Source organism: Seriola dumerili, unplaced genomic scaffold (assembly GCF_002260705.1).
Source record: "Seriola dumerili isolate Sdu_G_001 unplaced genomic scaffold, Sdu_1.0 BDQW01000018.1, whole genome shotgun sequence".
NCBI classification, from domain to species: domain Eukaryota; kingdom Metazoa; phylum Chordata; class Actinopteri; order Carangiformes; family Carangidae; genus Seriola; species Seriola dumerili.
The window spans coordinates 1,243,631-1,260,599 of record NW_019174273.1 but is presented as its reverse complement, the minus strand read 5'-3'; the positions used below and the strand labels follow the sequence as shown (position 1 = coordinate 1,260,599).

Genomic DNA, 16,969 nt, shown 5'->3' with positions numbered 1-16,969 from the left:
CTATTGATAAATAGAAAGTAAGAATGCAGAAAAACATCCTTTCATTCCTCATTCACTCTTCTGACAGTTTCTTTATTTTTGATGAATTTGCAGAGAAACTTAACAATCAGTCTGTTAAACTTGGACAGTTTGTGCTGCTTCCACAGTCTGCTGTAAATGAAAGCTTAATTGTAATATTCTCAACATGATGAATCTGTTCATAAAGTCTTACTAACATTTGATCGTGTGGTCCGTTATAGCTGACTAATATGTGGAATCTCGCCACAACTTAACTGTGCACATGGGCGCTTGTCATAGTTCCCCTCCGGTACTTAAACAAACGGTACTTTGCCAAAGGGAACACCCTCCACCCGCGGGCCAATCCTGCCACAGAAAAGATTTGGTTTTCCAAAATTCAAATTTTCTTGGGAATTTCAAATGGAAGACGGAGAGTTTAAGAGGCTAACAAAAGTAAAATCTTCTTTGAGCTGTTTCAAACCTGTATCTTAATCTGTATTCATATAATTTTTTGGTACAAAGGCCCTGTTTCAACTGCGTCAAAAAACACTGCCTCTTCATTTATGTAAAGTTAGCATTTCTGGTAGAATACTTTGCAATGTAAACTGCTTAATTCCACTGTTTAACTTCCAGTTGTTGAAATGGAGGATAAAAGTGATTGTCGCTGTATTAACTTGCCATACTTGTAAAATCCCGTCTCATCATTCTATAAATCGCTGATAAACCTTCAAACTCATGGATGTTTTACTTAAAGCAGACTTCCTTGGTCGCATTTTGTCCTCCGGTCATTTTTTAATACAGTACTATTTTCAGTCTGAACACTGGCCAATACTTTTTCAGGTTTGCCACTGACAATTTGGTCTACTTCTGATTTTTGAAGTAGCTTCATTTTATTCAAAAACCCAAATATAAAAAGAAACTATGAAAAAGCTATTTGAATGACTTCCTAAAACTGGCATTTTCTGCCAGTTTGAGCATTTTGTGTAGCTTCTTTCATTATTGTGATGTAGTTACACATGGCTTAGCCAAAAATTTGATCAAAGTACATTATGATAGAACATTTAAGCTTCGAGAGCTTGAATCAATTTCGTGGATATGGCAGCAAGTTGGCTGTTTGTCAGTGTCCAGGTCCACCACGGTGCACCTCGCTATCAAAGGGGATCGCATCACCTTCCTACTCGCAGTGTCAAGACCTCCACTGTATCTGTCAGATTCAGGTGCTTTGAATTGCCTCTACCTAATGTGACCTCTTGGCCGCGAGACAAGATTGAATTTTCAGAGCCGGCAGATAATCAGTATCCTCCTCCAGTCGCAGTATCCCTGCCAAGTTCACCATCTTTTCTATCTTCATACTGCACTCGCTCAAGTGAATCTCATCCACTGTTTGCAGTCTAATTGTTTTTTATGCAATCCTGTCTAATAGCCTTATCTGATCATTCTGTGGTCGCAGGAACATCTTCTACCCTTACATTTTACCTCATGTAAGTTTGGTGCTATAGGAATTCTGAGCTTAATCACTGTGGTTACGAGCAGCAACTAAAAGCCCAAAATATAAAATTTTAAATGTCAGAGTGAATTTTCAGAGCCACCAGGCAGCTAGCGAGGGGTGAGCAGCAGTTTTTCAAAAAGCCCCAGTGGATTGAGAAGTGGGTCGAGAGTTTAGACGTTTTTGCAGGAGTGGGGGTATTGCTTAAATATCCGCAGCTAAAGTAGGTCGCGGTTAACCTTGATAAATCTCTCGTATGACTAGAAGAAAGAAAGCCGCTTCTATGAAATGCTATGTGGTCATTTCTCTTCAGGAGACGAGAGGAAACAGTGTAGGGGGAGAACATTCATTCTGTGAGGTGTTGCAGTGATTTGACTGATTGTGCTTCTGTTCTTCTTTAGAGCAAATATTCATCTTGATGAGGTAAAGGACAGACGGTTGTTTCCTTTTATGGGAGATGATCAATTAACCATCACAAAAACTCTTTGGCTTATTGTTGGCAGTTTCTCACAAGTGGCCTCACAGTGATGCAGGTCTGCATTAACTCAATATGAAGTTTAAATAGATGTTTTTCTTTACCCCTGATCCCCATGAGCTGACCTTCCAAGGTGGTCTTACAAGAAGCCATTTTCAAATAACAAAACATTTTCCCTCTTTGCTTTATTGATTTACTTTTTCTCCTTTGTTTCACTTGCTTTAATTCTTTCATTTAGAAACTCTGTGACATTCTCCTTTAGTAAGTAATAAATTAAATACATGTCACTAGCATCATTACTGAGAAAAAGGCAGAGCATTTACACCATGTAGCTGTAATTATCCAATGTTCTCTCTTTCTCAATCTTTCTCTCCAACTCACCTTATTACGGCAAACAAAATGAGCCTGTGCCACTCATGTTTGACATCTCTATACGTGAAATATCTTTTGGAGACAAAGAGGTCTCTCTTTTTATTGCCTGGATGTGTGCTTGTGGGTGGAAGCCCTATTGTATGTCCTTGCACAATCGCTTGTGTAGGCCCTGTACTCTGTGACATTATCCGCTTTAGTGAACTCTGAGCTGAGACTTAGTCAGAGGATTGATTTCTCTGCTTTATATCCTTCATATCCACCATACTGCCAGGCAACTTTTGCCCACCTTTGGCACACGACGCTATAGGCAGCCGACCTGTACTGTCACCTCATTTCAGGGAAGTGATTGATTTGAGCGCTTAATGGATGTATTTACAACGGAGCTGTGTATTTGCAGTTCACATGGCTCACAACTCTTTCTCACACAGTGTAATACCGGAATGGAGGCGTTATCAATGGAGCTTCTTGAGGTGTTGCAGCTCGCCTTGGCTGAAGAACAAAGACGACATACTTTTTGTCCCGCTTTTGTCATATTTAGAAGTACATCAGTTCACTGTCAATTTATAGAAGTTGAAGTTAGTCTTTCTTTACTTTCTTCTTGCACTTTATATCTAAGCCTTTGATTTAGAGGGATGATTCTCTGGGCTCAGCTTAGGGGACAGAGGGTATCATAAATGTGACAGCAGAAACCAACTCATCTCAAAGCTAGCAACAATTGATGGACAAAATATTAATCTGCAACTATTTGGTCTTTGGCAAAATCAACCTACAGTATTCATTTCACCTGTTTTCTGTGTCATTACTATCAGTTGCTTGTAAAATGGAAATGCATATGCCATGCACCTCGCTTTAGCGTCTGTGGGGATCGGCGCTAGCACGGCTGATGCAGTTATACCAGAATTAGCTAATGTGCTAACCTTCCGCTTTACCTCCGCGTATCTCTCTATCATTAGCGCCTTCATCTCCCATGAGGGCTGTTGAAAGGAACGATGCACTCATCCCCATCCAGGAAGAATAGAAAGAATAGAATAGGTGCCGTACAGCTGACACTGAAACTGCTAAAGGGCCTGATGAAGTAGATAAACATACTAAACACAGCCAGGGATTTCGCGTCTCATTTTTAGACAAATTAATAGTAGCCCATACATCTTGCACAGCTTTATAACACTGAAGTAGGTTATTTGGGGACAGGGTCTTTCAAGAGAAACATCAAATATGTTTCCTTATCTTTTGTTGCCTGAAGGTGATTTTTTATTATCCATCGTTCATCCCCGGTCACCTAAACTTCTTTATTTTCTCAACCTCCAGATGTGATTGGAACTCTACTCTAAGGCATGGGTTATCAAAAGGTTAACTCCAAGTACTTGAGTTCAATACCTTATGTATTGTTTATATTATTGTGGCTGTTTTTTCTTACAGTATTTCATGCACATATTTCATAGTTCTGACATGAAGAGCTGTCTTTTCCACAACTCTTCTTCACACCTACTCTCAGCAGACGTGAGTATCTTGTTCAGGGTAACCTTGGCAGTAGTTTCTGCTGACAAAAAAGTCAGCGAGTTGAGCTCAGTCTGCTCGCACCTCAGTTTAGTGCAGTCAGTGTAGTCAAATATGCTTTTTATTTCAATAAACAAAATGTACATTAAAAACAAATCTAGAAGGTGATTTGTTTGCATTCTTTAGGAGGGATCAAAATCAAGACCACATGTCAAATGATGTAATCTTCTTTGTGGCATTATTTATGCTCATGTGCACGTTTGGGCAAACCCTCATTTTTTCCACAAGTTAGATATAGTACAGTTTTGTGGCACTGTTTACTTGTGTTTGCCGTTACTTACATGGCTATTTGCCGTTTGGTTCATACAGTTTTTCTTCTGTGCTCTCATGTGTTTCTATGTGAATACACCTGCTTTGTTGTTTAAACCAATTATTTCAGCATTTTCAACATGTTGCTGCTCTCCTGGGCACCACTCATTCATCAGCACAGACTATTTTTCTCTCCTCTCCCTTTACTTTGGCCATTTGCTCTCAATCACACAGGCAACAGTTCACAGTTGCACCTGTTGCTGTGAAATAGTTTAGGGCTTCATGGGAAATGGATTTGATGAGAGAAAATGCCGTCAGCGCTGCTAAGAGGCATGGTGACCTCGTCTGCCAGTGAAGTAGCCACTCTCCTCTCACTCCCATCTGCAGCTGTTAATGTCGTTGAAAAGAGACGTGCAGCGCTTCCAGGGTCCTGGTTGGCATTAGCTGGATTGACTTAATAAGCAGCCATTTTATTGAAAAATACATGATCTTCCTGAAGTTAACCTTCATTATGCAGGATAAGTCGTAATTTCTGGAAGCTACTGTGACTACAGACAGTGTCAGGGTGGACAGGACTCTTCTCCTCTGCAGTGTTGTCACTTGCAGAGAATAGTGGGTGATGATCACATTAATTGGAGCATTTTTCTTTATTTGTTGTACTTTTATTTTAAATTATGGAGAGTTCTGTAGATATTAAAAGCCACAGTAAATAAAAGCTGGTGAAGAGTACAAATCTGATAAATAATAAATAAATAAGAATAAAACAGGAAAAAAATGAATAGAATCAACACTTAGATGTTTTCATCTGACAAGCTTTAAACATGGACAATAGACCCCAATCCTCAGTAATCACACATCACACAAAGGTAGCATTATACTAAATTTTAACACTTAAAAAAGAATATGATAGTCATTACTGAATTTGAATGGCCAGACATTATAGACAATGAACTCCAGTTTACACACATTAGACAGGAATCATCTGCATTTACATTGAGGCACAGAGGACAGTGTGTGATTTTGCTAACTTTTTTTTCCACTTAAGTCAACAACCTGATGAAGTTTATGAGCATCTGACCTACACATGCACTGCTTTCCCTCTCCAGGGCATGATGAGCTGTCTTTCACACAAACGGGTCAAGTCACATTTTCACGATAGTAAAGAGTGAGCTGGCTGTTCAGTGTGGAACTCAACAGAAAATGTCTTTGTGAAGAGGAAAAAATACATTTCTCTTGATAATGCATATGGATGACTGAGAGTCAACAGGAACATTTTGGAACAGTGAAGTCCTACTTACTGCACCATCAGAGCACAAAAAATGATGCGTAGGAAGCAATCCTGGTTTCCTGTGTGTCTGAACCGTTTGGTTTGCAGCACCAGGAAGCAGGCAGACAGAGGCCGACCGTCTTCAGTCTTGTCGGCAGTCTAAACTGGACTAACTGTCTGACAGGTGATGACAAGCAGCAGCAGCAACACTAAACTGACATGCTGTCATGCAGTCATTTCCCTGGATATGGGTTTGTGAAAACCTGCTGCCTGCCTTCATCTGCGGGAAATCAGAGTCTCCTTTATTTTGGTGGGGGAGGAAGTCGATGGCAGAGCATTGGAAAAGAAATGCTTTGCTTCTGTGTTCCTTCTTTCTGTCAGCCTTGCCTGGCTGGTTTTTATTGTTCATCTTAAAAAAGCTTTCATTTTTCATTGGTGTATTGACTCTAAAGCACCAGGGAACTCTTATTAAAAAATACCTCAGAAGTGGATTTTATTATTACTAAATGTTTTACAGCTTCACTGTATCTCATAGTCTGAGGTTGTAAAGAAATGTCCTTTTGATACACAACTAAATTATCTTCTTTGTCAGTGACAGAGCAGCAAAATGACTTTTTCATCTCCCAGCCACAGCTGCTTGTAAATCACCAAACTCAAAGCTGCTTTCACAAGTTTTTCAGGGTTTACCTGGCAAAATGTTAAAAAGCAAAATAGTTATTTTTAACTTTTACCTCCCCCAGAAAAAGTCACACAGGCATGGATGCTTTCCTAATATTGGCACTCGCCCACAAATTCAAAGAAATGTAAAAATGTCCTCTTTGTCCTCTCCAGGTGCCATCCTCGGACGCTCGGAGACTCAGGAGTGCGTGTACTACAACTCCAGCTGGGAGAAGGAGCGCACCAACCGCAGTGGCATCGAGCCCTGCTATGGCGAGAAAGACAAGCGGCGGCACTGCTTCGCCACGTGGAAGAACGTCTCCGGCACCGTGGAGGTCGTCAAGCAAGGCTGCTGGCTGGACGACGTCAACTGCTACGACAGGTAAACACAGACAGCCAGAAATAAACCTGAAAAAAGACTAGAACATCACCAAAACGTTTTACACCTTTTAAAAGTACTAGGAGTGTCCTCATTTTAGTTTTTAGTTTCCTTTTTCATCATGTAACCCAAAACATATAGCATCCTTTTAAGTCAGAAATAAACTATTTTTTGTGTATTCCTTAGTGTCTTTTTAAATTTAATTCCAAGCAGCATTTAAAGTTTTACATTTGGCTTACAGCGACCTGCAAATACCCTTTTGCATTGAAAACATATCAACTCTGCTGATTATTTTAAGTTTGTGGTGTCATCTCAACATACTGATGGTTCAAATTTGTAGCTAAGAACCAGTAGAATAAACTGCATCCTCCAACTTTGGGAGATAAAAGAAATCAAAGACTACCAATTAATGACCAATTCAGTCATCCATTCCTTGCGAAAATTAAGAGTTTTATTTATCAATCCATTTATTTTTAATCATAGAACACATCCTTCCCAAAAACCTGAACATTGATTTTAGACAAAAAGCAGCAGCACTGGTCGCTTACTAAAGACAAAGCCAGCACATCATTAGGAAGGCTCAACTGTAAATAGATCTAAAATCACCTTGAGCACAGTCTTTGTCCCTCTGTGTGCTTCCCCATCTGAACGACTTGCACAAGGCCACATTTTTAATTACTGCAGACAGATGAAATTTAAATTGATGTGTGATTCTCAAACCAAGTGTCCAAACCCAGATCAGTAAGCAGGTATTAATAGATGGTATTATTATAGTTCCTTCCCTGCTTGAACATCAAGCTGGCATCAGATGCTGGTTTGAGCCAGTTCTGCCAGAGTCTCCCTTTGATTCCTGAGCGATGAAGTCGCTGTAGATTCTGCAGCCCGCACAGTTTGGGTACCTCTGCTCAGCCGGCGCCGCCTCGCCTCCCTCGAGAGTCCAGAGCAAGTCGAGGGCGGCTGCCGTTTCCTTTGGCTTTTATCTGATGACTGTGAGTGTGAAAGAGAGAGTGAGTGTGTATGTGTGTGATTGTTAGTGTACATGTGTGTTTGTTTGCATGTCTGCATATTGGCGTGTGTAGGAGTTATTTTATAAATGTTTTTCTTTCATGTCCTCTGCGGCAGCAAGGGAATGGAGAGGAAGGAGAGGAGTGTATGTTTGTGTGTATTTGTGTGTACAGTCCAGAAGTGTGTGTTTGTGTGTGTTCCTGCTTTTTAGAAAACAACACATCTTTTGCAGTGTGTGCATGGAGAAGTGTGTGAGCTTAATTTGTGCACAAATGTGTTTTTTTTTTTTTTTTTTTTTTTTTTGTCTGTGTGCACATGCAGAGGATGTGTGAGTTCGAAAGCGTGCAGTTTCTCTCACTTTAAAAATTAAATTGCTTTAATGTTCTTTGCAGTAAGAGGACAGAGAGGACTGGTGTGTGTATGTGTGAATGAAAGATAGTTTTTCAATTTCCACCTCCATATCTTCTGCAGTAACGAGTGTGTGGAGAGGAAGGAGAGCCCCGATGTTTTCTTCTGCTGCTGTGAAGGCAACATGTGCAACGAGAGGTTCCTGTACACCCCTGAAGCGCCGCCACAGAGCGACCCACACCATTCAACTGCATATAGTATGTACAGTCCAATATACACACACACACACACACACACACACAAACATCCAGTGTTTACACCAGGTTTCTATTGCAGCCACACCTTGATTGTCTTATATATGTATTTAGGTTTGTTCACTCAATTACAGGTGAACCAGGTACTTGTAAATATGTGTAGTCAATTACATCTAAATTTAAATGTATATTTAACTTTATTTCTTACCTTGGGCAGAACACCCAGGCTTTTACTTTGAAGACCGACAGTAGTCCAGTGCAGAGTGTGTGATGTAAGACACTTGTGCTCTGGACCGCTGCCAGCTACTGAGCCTCTGAGCCTGAGGTGTTCAGGTCTTAAAAAATATTTAAGGATTTTAGGAAGGACAACAAGAGTAACACAGTCCAGGTTTGAGAGACGCTGTGCTTTATTTTGGTAAGAGTTGAAATGTCCTCATGTGAAGAGCAAAATGCTGCATGAAGCCTCATACAGATTTTGCTAAAGTGTTCGCTTGGAGGCTACAATTACATAATATAGTTAAACCTAAAGTTTTAGCATGCAGTCTGCTTATGTATAATCCAAACCACTCCAGATAGTCTGCGCTAAAGAGTTAGCATGGAGCCCTTTATCACTCAATATAGTGTTTGCCTCACTTTATTTAACCTGTGTTTAACTAGCTAAGAGGTTGGAAGCCTCTTTTACAAAGGAGTCCTGACAACACAGCAGCATCAAAGGTTGCAGATAAAACAAAACAAAATCAGGCAACAGATACAATAATACTAGAAGACAGATTGCGATACTGAGAAGACTGAAATAAGCTGACAAAGACAGTTAGCACAGTAATAAGTCTTTATTTATTACAGTAATGGGACTCTTGCGGTGTTACTCATGATACAGATTTGACGATGGTGTCCTTAAATTGTCCAACAGGCCAGTTTGTCTGTTTTTATTCCTTTAAATTTGACTTTCTGAAACCTGCAGACACCCTGTAGAGAAAAACTTTCCACAATGTCTCTGACAAACACCCCAAGAGTTCCATGTTGCAGCTGGTGCAGCCCCATCGGCCCCTACCCCTTCCTTTCCTCCCTCCTGCTCTTCCAATCCCCACCCTGAGGACAGCAGGGGTGTTCGGCGTCCGAGTGTCGGCGCTTTGACAGCGCTGCCGAATCAGACTGTCACACCTTGTGATGGGAGGACAGGCTGAGCCAGCAGGCGTCACCAAGCGACTCCTGCAGGGGTCGCACACAGTTCAGAGCTCTGTTATTTTTGGCAGGCGGATTACGTTATGTCACGAGATGGATTTGCTAATCCTGCTGCGTGTGAGTGTGTGTGTGTGTGTGTTTGTGTTTGTGTGTGTTTGTGTTTGTGTGTGCATGCGTGCGTGCGTGCGTGAGTGCATTGATATGATCCCTAAGCACAGTGGCAGTAAGCTGTAAGCAGGGTTAGTGCTGCACTTAGAGATGATGTAGCACAATGTCAAGCCAATCAGGCGTGCTGTTCGCTCTCTTTCTTTTCTCTCTCTCTTTCTTTGTACTTACTGTGTTCTCCCTGACAGCGTCCACCATTTTTGATATTTAATTGCTTTATTTTTGTCACCATGCAGATCACAAAAGCCAGTTCAGAGTCTTGTTAACGTTTCCTCTTCTTTCCACTGCCCTCTCTGTTTCCTCCCCACAGCCACCTCCAACCCATTTTCCCAGAAGCCCCAGCTCTTCAGCACTCTCCTGTACTCCCTGGTTCCCATCATAGGCCTGGCCGCCGTTGTCCTCTTCTCTTTCTGGATGTGGAGACATCACAAACTGGCCTACCCCGCCGCCCTCGTCCCCACACATGTAAGTCTCAGCAGGTTGAGGAAATGAAAACCAGATGAAACAATCTCTCAAACCCTCCTTTACTCTGACAGAAGTCTGATCCATGACCACCTCTTTGTTTTCTTGTCTTCATCTTTCGTCCATAACGCTCATCACTGTAGTGTGTTTCAAGGTGTCACCTTTCTTTGAAGTCGCTGTTGATGCAGTTAGTTTCTCTTCTTGTCTGTTCATCCATGGTGACCATTGTCTCCCACTTCATCTGTTAATTGTAAACAAAGAGGAAACTTATTCGGCACGGCAAATGATTTCTTTCCTTGAAACACATGTATTGCAAACACAAAAGGTGGAGATAAACAGAAAAATAACTAATGTAGTTCAAAGTTACCTGCCTAAAATGCAGAATGGTGTTTGCTGAAGGATCGCTATGAACCAAATGCTACATACAGCAAGCAGGTTAATAAAGTCTAAGATCATTTTTTGCAGAAAATGTCTGACTCAGCTCCGGTCGATTTTGTTGATACTTATTTCCCACATGAGTCAATGCACATTATGTGCTCCCATAAAACATCTTGTGTATTGTTTGAAGTTTGTAGCATTATACATTAAAAACACTTCTCTGCCCTCTCTATTTAACCAACCTTCAACATCACCGCTGATCTAGTTTCTCAGTGGGCTGAAACAGCCTCGGCCCTGCCTGCCCTGTGCAGCAGAGGGACAGCTACGGTCAACCAGAAAGGACAAACTGTGCGGAGAATTTACTTTGGGATAATTGCTTTTTCAGTTTCTTCTGTCAGAGGTGTATTGTAGAGTAAGAGAGCCCTGGTTCTGGCTTTATCTTTTTCCATGAGTCTCTTTTTGAGCAAATGCATCTCAGATTTTCTTTTAATGCACCAGACTAGAGTCTGGATGAATTTAATTGGGATGGCTCATGTTGTGTCAGAGGGGCCTGGAATCATGCCTACATTTTAAGTGAATATTGTGCTATTCAGGTTAAAATGATTGTAGGCAAAACAGAGATATGATTCACATCTGATCATGTACACGTTCACCTTTCATCACTCTTTGCTTATTCACACAGTCCTTTCTTCTTTTCCTCTTCTGCCATGCTTTTACGTTGTTGCTTAGTTCTTTAATGTCTCCACTTGAATCAGCCGGATATATCACCTTTATAAAACCTTTCTCAAATCTCTGTTCTTGGAGTGATAGTAAGGCTGTTTATTTAAATTCTTGATTAATTGAGTTAACTCCAAGGCGGTTCTAACTCAACAGCAGTACAGCGATATTCTGTGCTGCTCGGCAGCAGGGGAAACAGAAAGCCCATGCAGAGCTTCCACCGTATGGAAGAGGAGTCAGGGGCCTCTGCATTATTGATGAGGCTTTACATAGGCAAACAAAACTAAACACAGAGACGCTTGCAGCTCTGCCTCGGAGGATGGTGGTGGTGGTGGTGGTGGGTGTGGTGGGTGGGTGGGAGGGTGGGTGAGTGTGGAGTGCGGGGGAGGGATTGAGGGGAGACATGCACTTCTCTCAACTTGGTTATTGTATTTGCACAGTGCTAAAACACAGTAGGGAAGAGATAAAAAGACACAATACAATCAGGAAACAAATGCTAATGTGCATTGGAAAAGCAACACCGCTAAGAGGCTTATGAAACATCTTACCTGGAAACACATGAATGAATAAATAAACAGCATAACAAAACAAGATCATGGCCAAAGAAGAGTAGATCAGATAACAAATGATGATGCAGTGGAAAAAAAACCAGCTAGAAGTCTGATAAAATCACAAAGGGAATAAAATGAAATGAAATAGCCAGGATGGAATAAGTGGAGTCATGTATACTCACATGTGTTTGTGTGCAGAAGTGTATTAGTGCATGAATGAGTAGTTGCGCAAGGACAGGGGAGGAAAAGGTGGTTAATTTGTAAATGAATATATTTCAAAGTTGCTCTGTGCTTTTCTAGACGCAGGTGATGCAGTAAACCCAACCTGCCTGCTGTTTGAAGGAAACTAAAACAAACAGATGTATATTGCAAGCACTATTTGATACACATACAGTTTCAGCCAGATTTTTCAATACATTAGATGGAGGAGTAGATGGATGGAAGCAGTGGGAGGGGAGATGTAGGGGGATTTTTTTTGTTGTTGTGTTGTGGAAGATTATGTTTTTGTGTTGCACCACAGGGTGTAAAAAAAAAAAAAAACAGGTGACTCTTAGAATCACTCAATAGCTCAGTCTTGCAAAATCATCAAGGGCAGATTCTAGCAATACTTAGACTGTTGAGAGTAAAAACACCACACACATACCTTCGGTTTCACCACAGGTTACTGTGGTGGGCTGTGGGACACCTGCCCAATGAAATCATAGTATATACGAAAGCATTTCAAGACAGTAAGATATCTGATATTTGAAATCATCATCCACTGTTTAAAAATGTCTTATTGCATGAATTCAAAACTAATCCAATGCTAAACGCACTGACACAAGAGTGATTGGTCATCCTGCTTTTAAACATATAAGCAGATTCCCCAAAATGTTGAGTTATTCCTTTTAAGCCACTCTCTATGTGATTGAGGCAGCCTCTTGGAATTTGCTGTGTTACATATCAACTTTCAGCAGCTATTCCAAACTTCAAATAAGAGAAGCTGCATCACAGCTTTGGTCCAAAAAAAGAAAAGAAAAAAAAGAAGCACTGATTGACTGGACTTTCATTTATGCTTTATCATGTTTGTTTCTCTGCTATACTTCATTCATCAGAGCATAATGCTCCTTGCTTAGGCATGTATTTTTAATTTGACTGTAACAGATTGCCCACACCTGTTGCTAGTTAGATTTTAAAGTGCCCTGTGTGGATGGGAAGTCATTATAATTGTTCATCAAAGGTGTTGGTGGTAATAGATGATGTTTTTTTTCCCTGTTCCCTAACAACATCCACAAGGCAGCTTCAATGATTGGTCTTTTAAAATGGAAGAGCCCTGCGCACATTTAATATAAATCTTTAATTAAAAGGAGCAGGAATGTGATTATGTCATAAACAAGTAGCAGCCATCTGAACAGAGCCAAAGACAAATACATAACATATACACTGCACTGATTTCTGCTTTTAAGCAAAGCAACGTCCTTAGCTTTAGGATACTACAGCACTGAAGCTTGAACTCCTTAAAAAACAGTTTTTTATGTTTATGATCCAGCAACTGAAGCTATTGTTGCACAAAGTGGAAATAAGCAGTGGGTTAAGATAAGCTAAAGGACTGAAGTTCAACCAGCATGCAGATAACTAAGTGCATACTGTAATTACTAATTTAGATTTATAAATCATATACACAGAAAAGTATCACCCCAAAATCTTTGATGCTTTATCACTGTCTGCATTCTCTGTATTTTCAACACTGAATGCAGTCGCATGTTTCTCTGCGGTGAATGAGTTCTCTTTGCAAGCTAATGAAACATGCAGTCTTCATGATGCAAAAGTAATTCTTCCCACCTAATGATCATTAATGGGCCCATTATCACGGCTCTCTAATTTTATGATGGGAAGGCGCTAAAGAAAGACAGAAGAAAGAAACTTTGCTGCACACTGTCATTATGTCACTGTGATCGTGGTCCATCATGGGCTGCATATTTGCCACCAAGCCTCCATTATTCACACCACAGTGCGAAGTGGAGGCAAACTGGAATTGATTCTGTCTGAGTACACAGACCCACAGCTTTCACACGGAGAGACCTGGAGCACTTAAACATAAGTCAGGGCATTTTTTTTTTTTCCAACCTGGACCCTATTTTCTCATCTTTATCCCTCTTACCGATCGAAACTGACCAAAGTCTCAGCACCTGCTTTATTATGGAGCTACTAACGTCTTGTTTGTCTGGGTGTAGCTTTCCAAAGAAGTCGTGTTGGACTCCACATATCATCAAGATCCCCCAAAACCACGCTATTTTTCCAAACTTTGGCAGATGTTGTTAAAGACAGTGAAATTATATGACATATAAATGATTTTTTTTTCTCTCCCAACAGTTTTATGTTGTTTTCTTTCCACACAGAGCAATGGACTTTCATTTGCTGTCCTCTAGCATTTTGTTTGGGTATTTTTTGATATCAGAAATGTGTTTACCACTTCTTTTTTTAATCATTTTTTTCTTTACATAGTTCCCAATTTAAATTGAAATATCAACATCTTTAGATACATTTTTTCTTTTAGATAGAATTCCCATAAGAATCCTTGTTTTTTAAAGTTTGAGCTTTTAGCATCTTCGGTCATATGTGAAATGATTTTTTCTGTGTCTTGTTTTGTACAGTCTGCATTAATCTCCTCAGTTGAGGGGCTTTCATTCACTTTCGAAACCCAACATTTCGGTGTCTTCCGTGATTTTTGTGGGTACACTGGAACTGTTTCATGCATCCGTCGTTGTGAACTTTGCATTCATGTGTATTTGGTTTTACTGTGATCTAGGAACAAAGTTTTTTTTTTTTTTGTTCCTTTTCCACATTGTTCAGTCAATTTTCAGTTTCTTTGCTTCAGAGCATCATTTAAGTTCATAAAATGAACCATGTTGCCTTTGGTGCAATGCTTATTAACAGACAGCCCCGTGGCTCTTCATGTGTCTCAAACCATAGCTTTGGAAGCGCTGGTCTGGAGTACGAGGGGGAACAAAAGCTTGTTCAGGGACAACCCATCATCTCCGACCTTTTTTCAGCCTCTATTTCTTCCACTAACTGACAGAAAATAGCAATAATTTCTCTGTTTGCTTCTTATGTTCCTTTTCAACAAGCACGCCTTTCACATTATGGTAGAGGTAAGAGCAGTTTAACTGAAGTTGAAACACTATTAGTTTTCCCCCCTTTTTGGGTTCAGAGCTTGGTATGAATTCTCCACCTCAATCTCAGACCACCATTTTGTTCTTGTCTTTGCTTTTTCGACAGCATCTTGTTTACTCAGTTTGTAACACATTTCTGTCTGTTTTTTTTTTTTGCCTGGGTTTATTGCATGGATGGATGTCTTTTGTGCTCCCTGCTGAAAATGTATTGTGCATGGTGGAAAGTGGCCAACATGGCTCCGAATGCAGCCCCTTTTTTTGTATGAATGTCCATCTGTGATGTTTATGTAACTTATTGTGTGTGATGTGACCCAGTTTCCAGAATGGTATCTGCTAGACCTATGGCTCACCATGTTTCTCATGCAGAGACACAAAGCTGAAGGTGTTTGAAACTGAATCTGCAGCATGTTTTTTCCATTTCACATGCAGACTGAGGAGGAGTGCAGATACATTTTGCATAAGTAGGAGCATTGCCACTTATCTGGAACATTTTTCAAGTCAGAGAGTGTAAATTACTTAAGTACAAGAGGAGCATAAGCCTTTGCAAATGTACTTTGGCTCAAAATTGGACAAATTGGAATAGAAGTGAGGCTGCAGATATCACTGAAAATACTCATGTAAGGAAGAGGAGGTAGCTCACAAAGTAAAACCCAGACTCTGAGAGTTTACACACCATCCTATTGTGAACTCAGGATTTCAGGTTATCTCTTTTTAAGGTCACATCAACAACTTTTTGTATTTGACAAGACCTCAAGATATGACCTTAAGATATGAGCTTTGGAGTCCGGAATAACTGCCCATTGGACTTCTGTTATATCTCTGTATCTGCACCTAAACCCAGGACAAACCAAACCAGGCCTAAAGGACCTGTTAGGGTGTAATAGATGAAGGTGTAACCCGATTAGGCCACGGGAGATGGTTGAGGGTTGGGAAGAATGGCGTGAAGCAGCAGATTCTGTTTTCCTGTTTCCTGTGGTCTGCTGACTAAGTGTAATGCGTCCCCGTTTGAGGCCACGGCGCCCTGTGATCGGACAAGGGATCCAGTGACTCCCCGGGGAGGCCTGGCCGGGCCGGGGCCGGGGCCGCGCTGCCTCATCAGGCTGAGTTTCCAGAAACAATGCAGGAACAAAGAAAGAAAAGAGTCCCACAATGACTTGTTTTTAAACCACATCAAAATCAGAATGATCTCAAATGCCAGCACAAGTATGATGACTTGCATTGTAACATGAAGCAGTGGTGGTGTTCAGGATAAGGCCATCACCCACAAACCCATCAGTCATCATTCACATCAAGATCATGGTCAAAGTCAGTCAGTCTGTTGCCGGGCATAATAACTGTGCAGGAATTCACCTCAGCCTTGGACGTGACGACGACTTGTAGTGAACAACTCTGGTATTTTAGCCAGACAGAGTCCCTCAGTGATCATTTTCACATGCACATCATTATCAGACATCGTTGCACATATTTCACCGAGCTCAACGGATGCACAGGAATTTGTCTTTAGTGACATCTGTGCAGACATACTGATGACTGTCATTGTAACACAACACAGGGGAGACGGATAGAAGGGGGAAAGATAACACGGTGCAGCCATTAGTGATTTCTTCACCACATTTGTTTCCAGAAACGGAGCGACTTCAGTCATTAAGGACTTTAAAAACACTGAAACCTATCTTTGTACATTTTACATAAACGTGTGTACCTGTCAGTTGTTTCCACACTGTGATCATTTTTATCTCTAGTCAAAAAAAAAGGTACATGAATTTGTCTTTGTGGCATGGAAAAATGCTCCTTTCTGGTCTAAATCTCAAATGGAACCACAATTATCATGCTTATAATAGATGTGGGCGGCACTGTGGTGCAGAGTTTAGCCCCATCGCCTTCACAGCTAAGAGGTTCTGGGTTCCGGCCGGCCAGTGCCTTTTTTGTGGCGCCTGCATGTTCTCCTCATGCCTGCATGGGTTTCCTCCCACAGTGCAAAGACATGCAGGTTTAGGTTAATTGGCGATTCTAAATTGGCTGTAGGTTGTGAGTGTGAAGAGTTAATAGTTGTTTGTCTCTACATGTCACCCCGTATATATACTGTCGACCTGTCCAGGGTGCTCACCCTCACTGTCAGCTGGGATTGGCCCTCAAAGGGATACGAAGTATAACTGATGGGTGGATGGATAATAGATGCACTGGAATTTTTCTCGCTTGCGTTTCTGCAGACTAATCGATGACAAAACAAGTGCTTCAATTATCTTTTTTTTTTTTGTCCACATCATGATCAGAATTGGAAATCCTATAATTAACAATAACAATAAACATTTGTAC

At 40.9% G+C, this 16,969-nt stretch overlaps 1 protein-coding gene across 2 annotated transcripts in view; it reads left to right on the top strand.

The window, feature by feature from the left end:
• The window catches only part of acvr2a (activin A receptor type 2A), a 47,115-nt gene that overhangs the window by 13,213 nt on the left and 16,933 nt on the right, over positions 1–16,969 (top strand). For both annotated transcript variants that reach the window (XR_002665601.1, XM_022761117.1), the window contains exons 2-4: positions 6,235–6,442; positions 7,916–8,049; positions 9,704–9,858. Coding sequence is in view for 1 of the 2 variants with exons in the window: in XM_022761117.1 (XP_022616838.1) it covers positions 6,235–6,442; positions 7,916–8,049; positions 9,704–9,858 (497 nt within the window). In the remaining variant the exon portion in view is untranslated. The remainder of the gene's footprint in view (positions 1–6,234; positions 6,443–7,915; positions 8,050–9,703; positions 9,859–16,969) is intronic.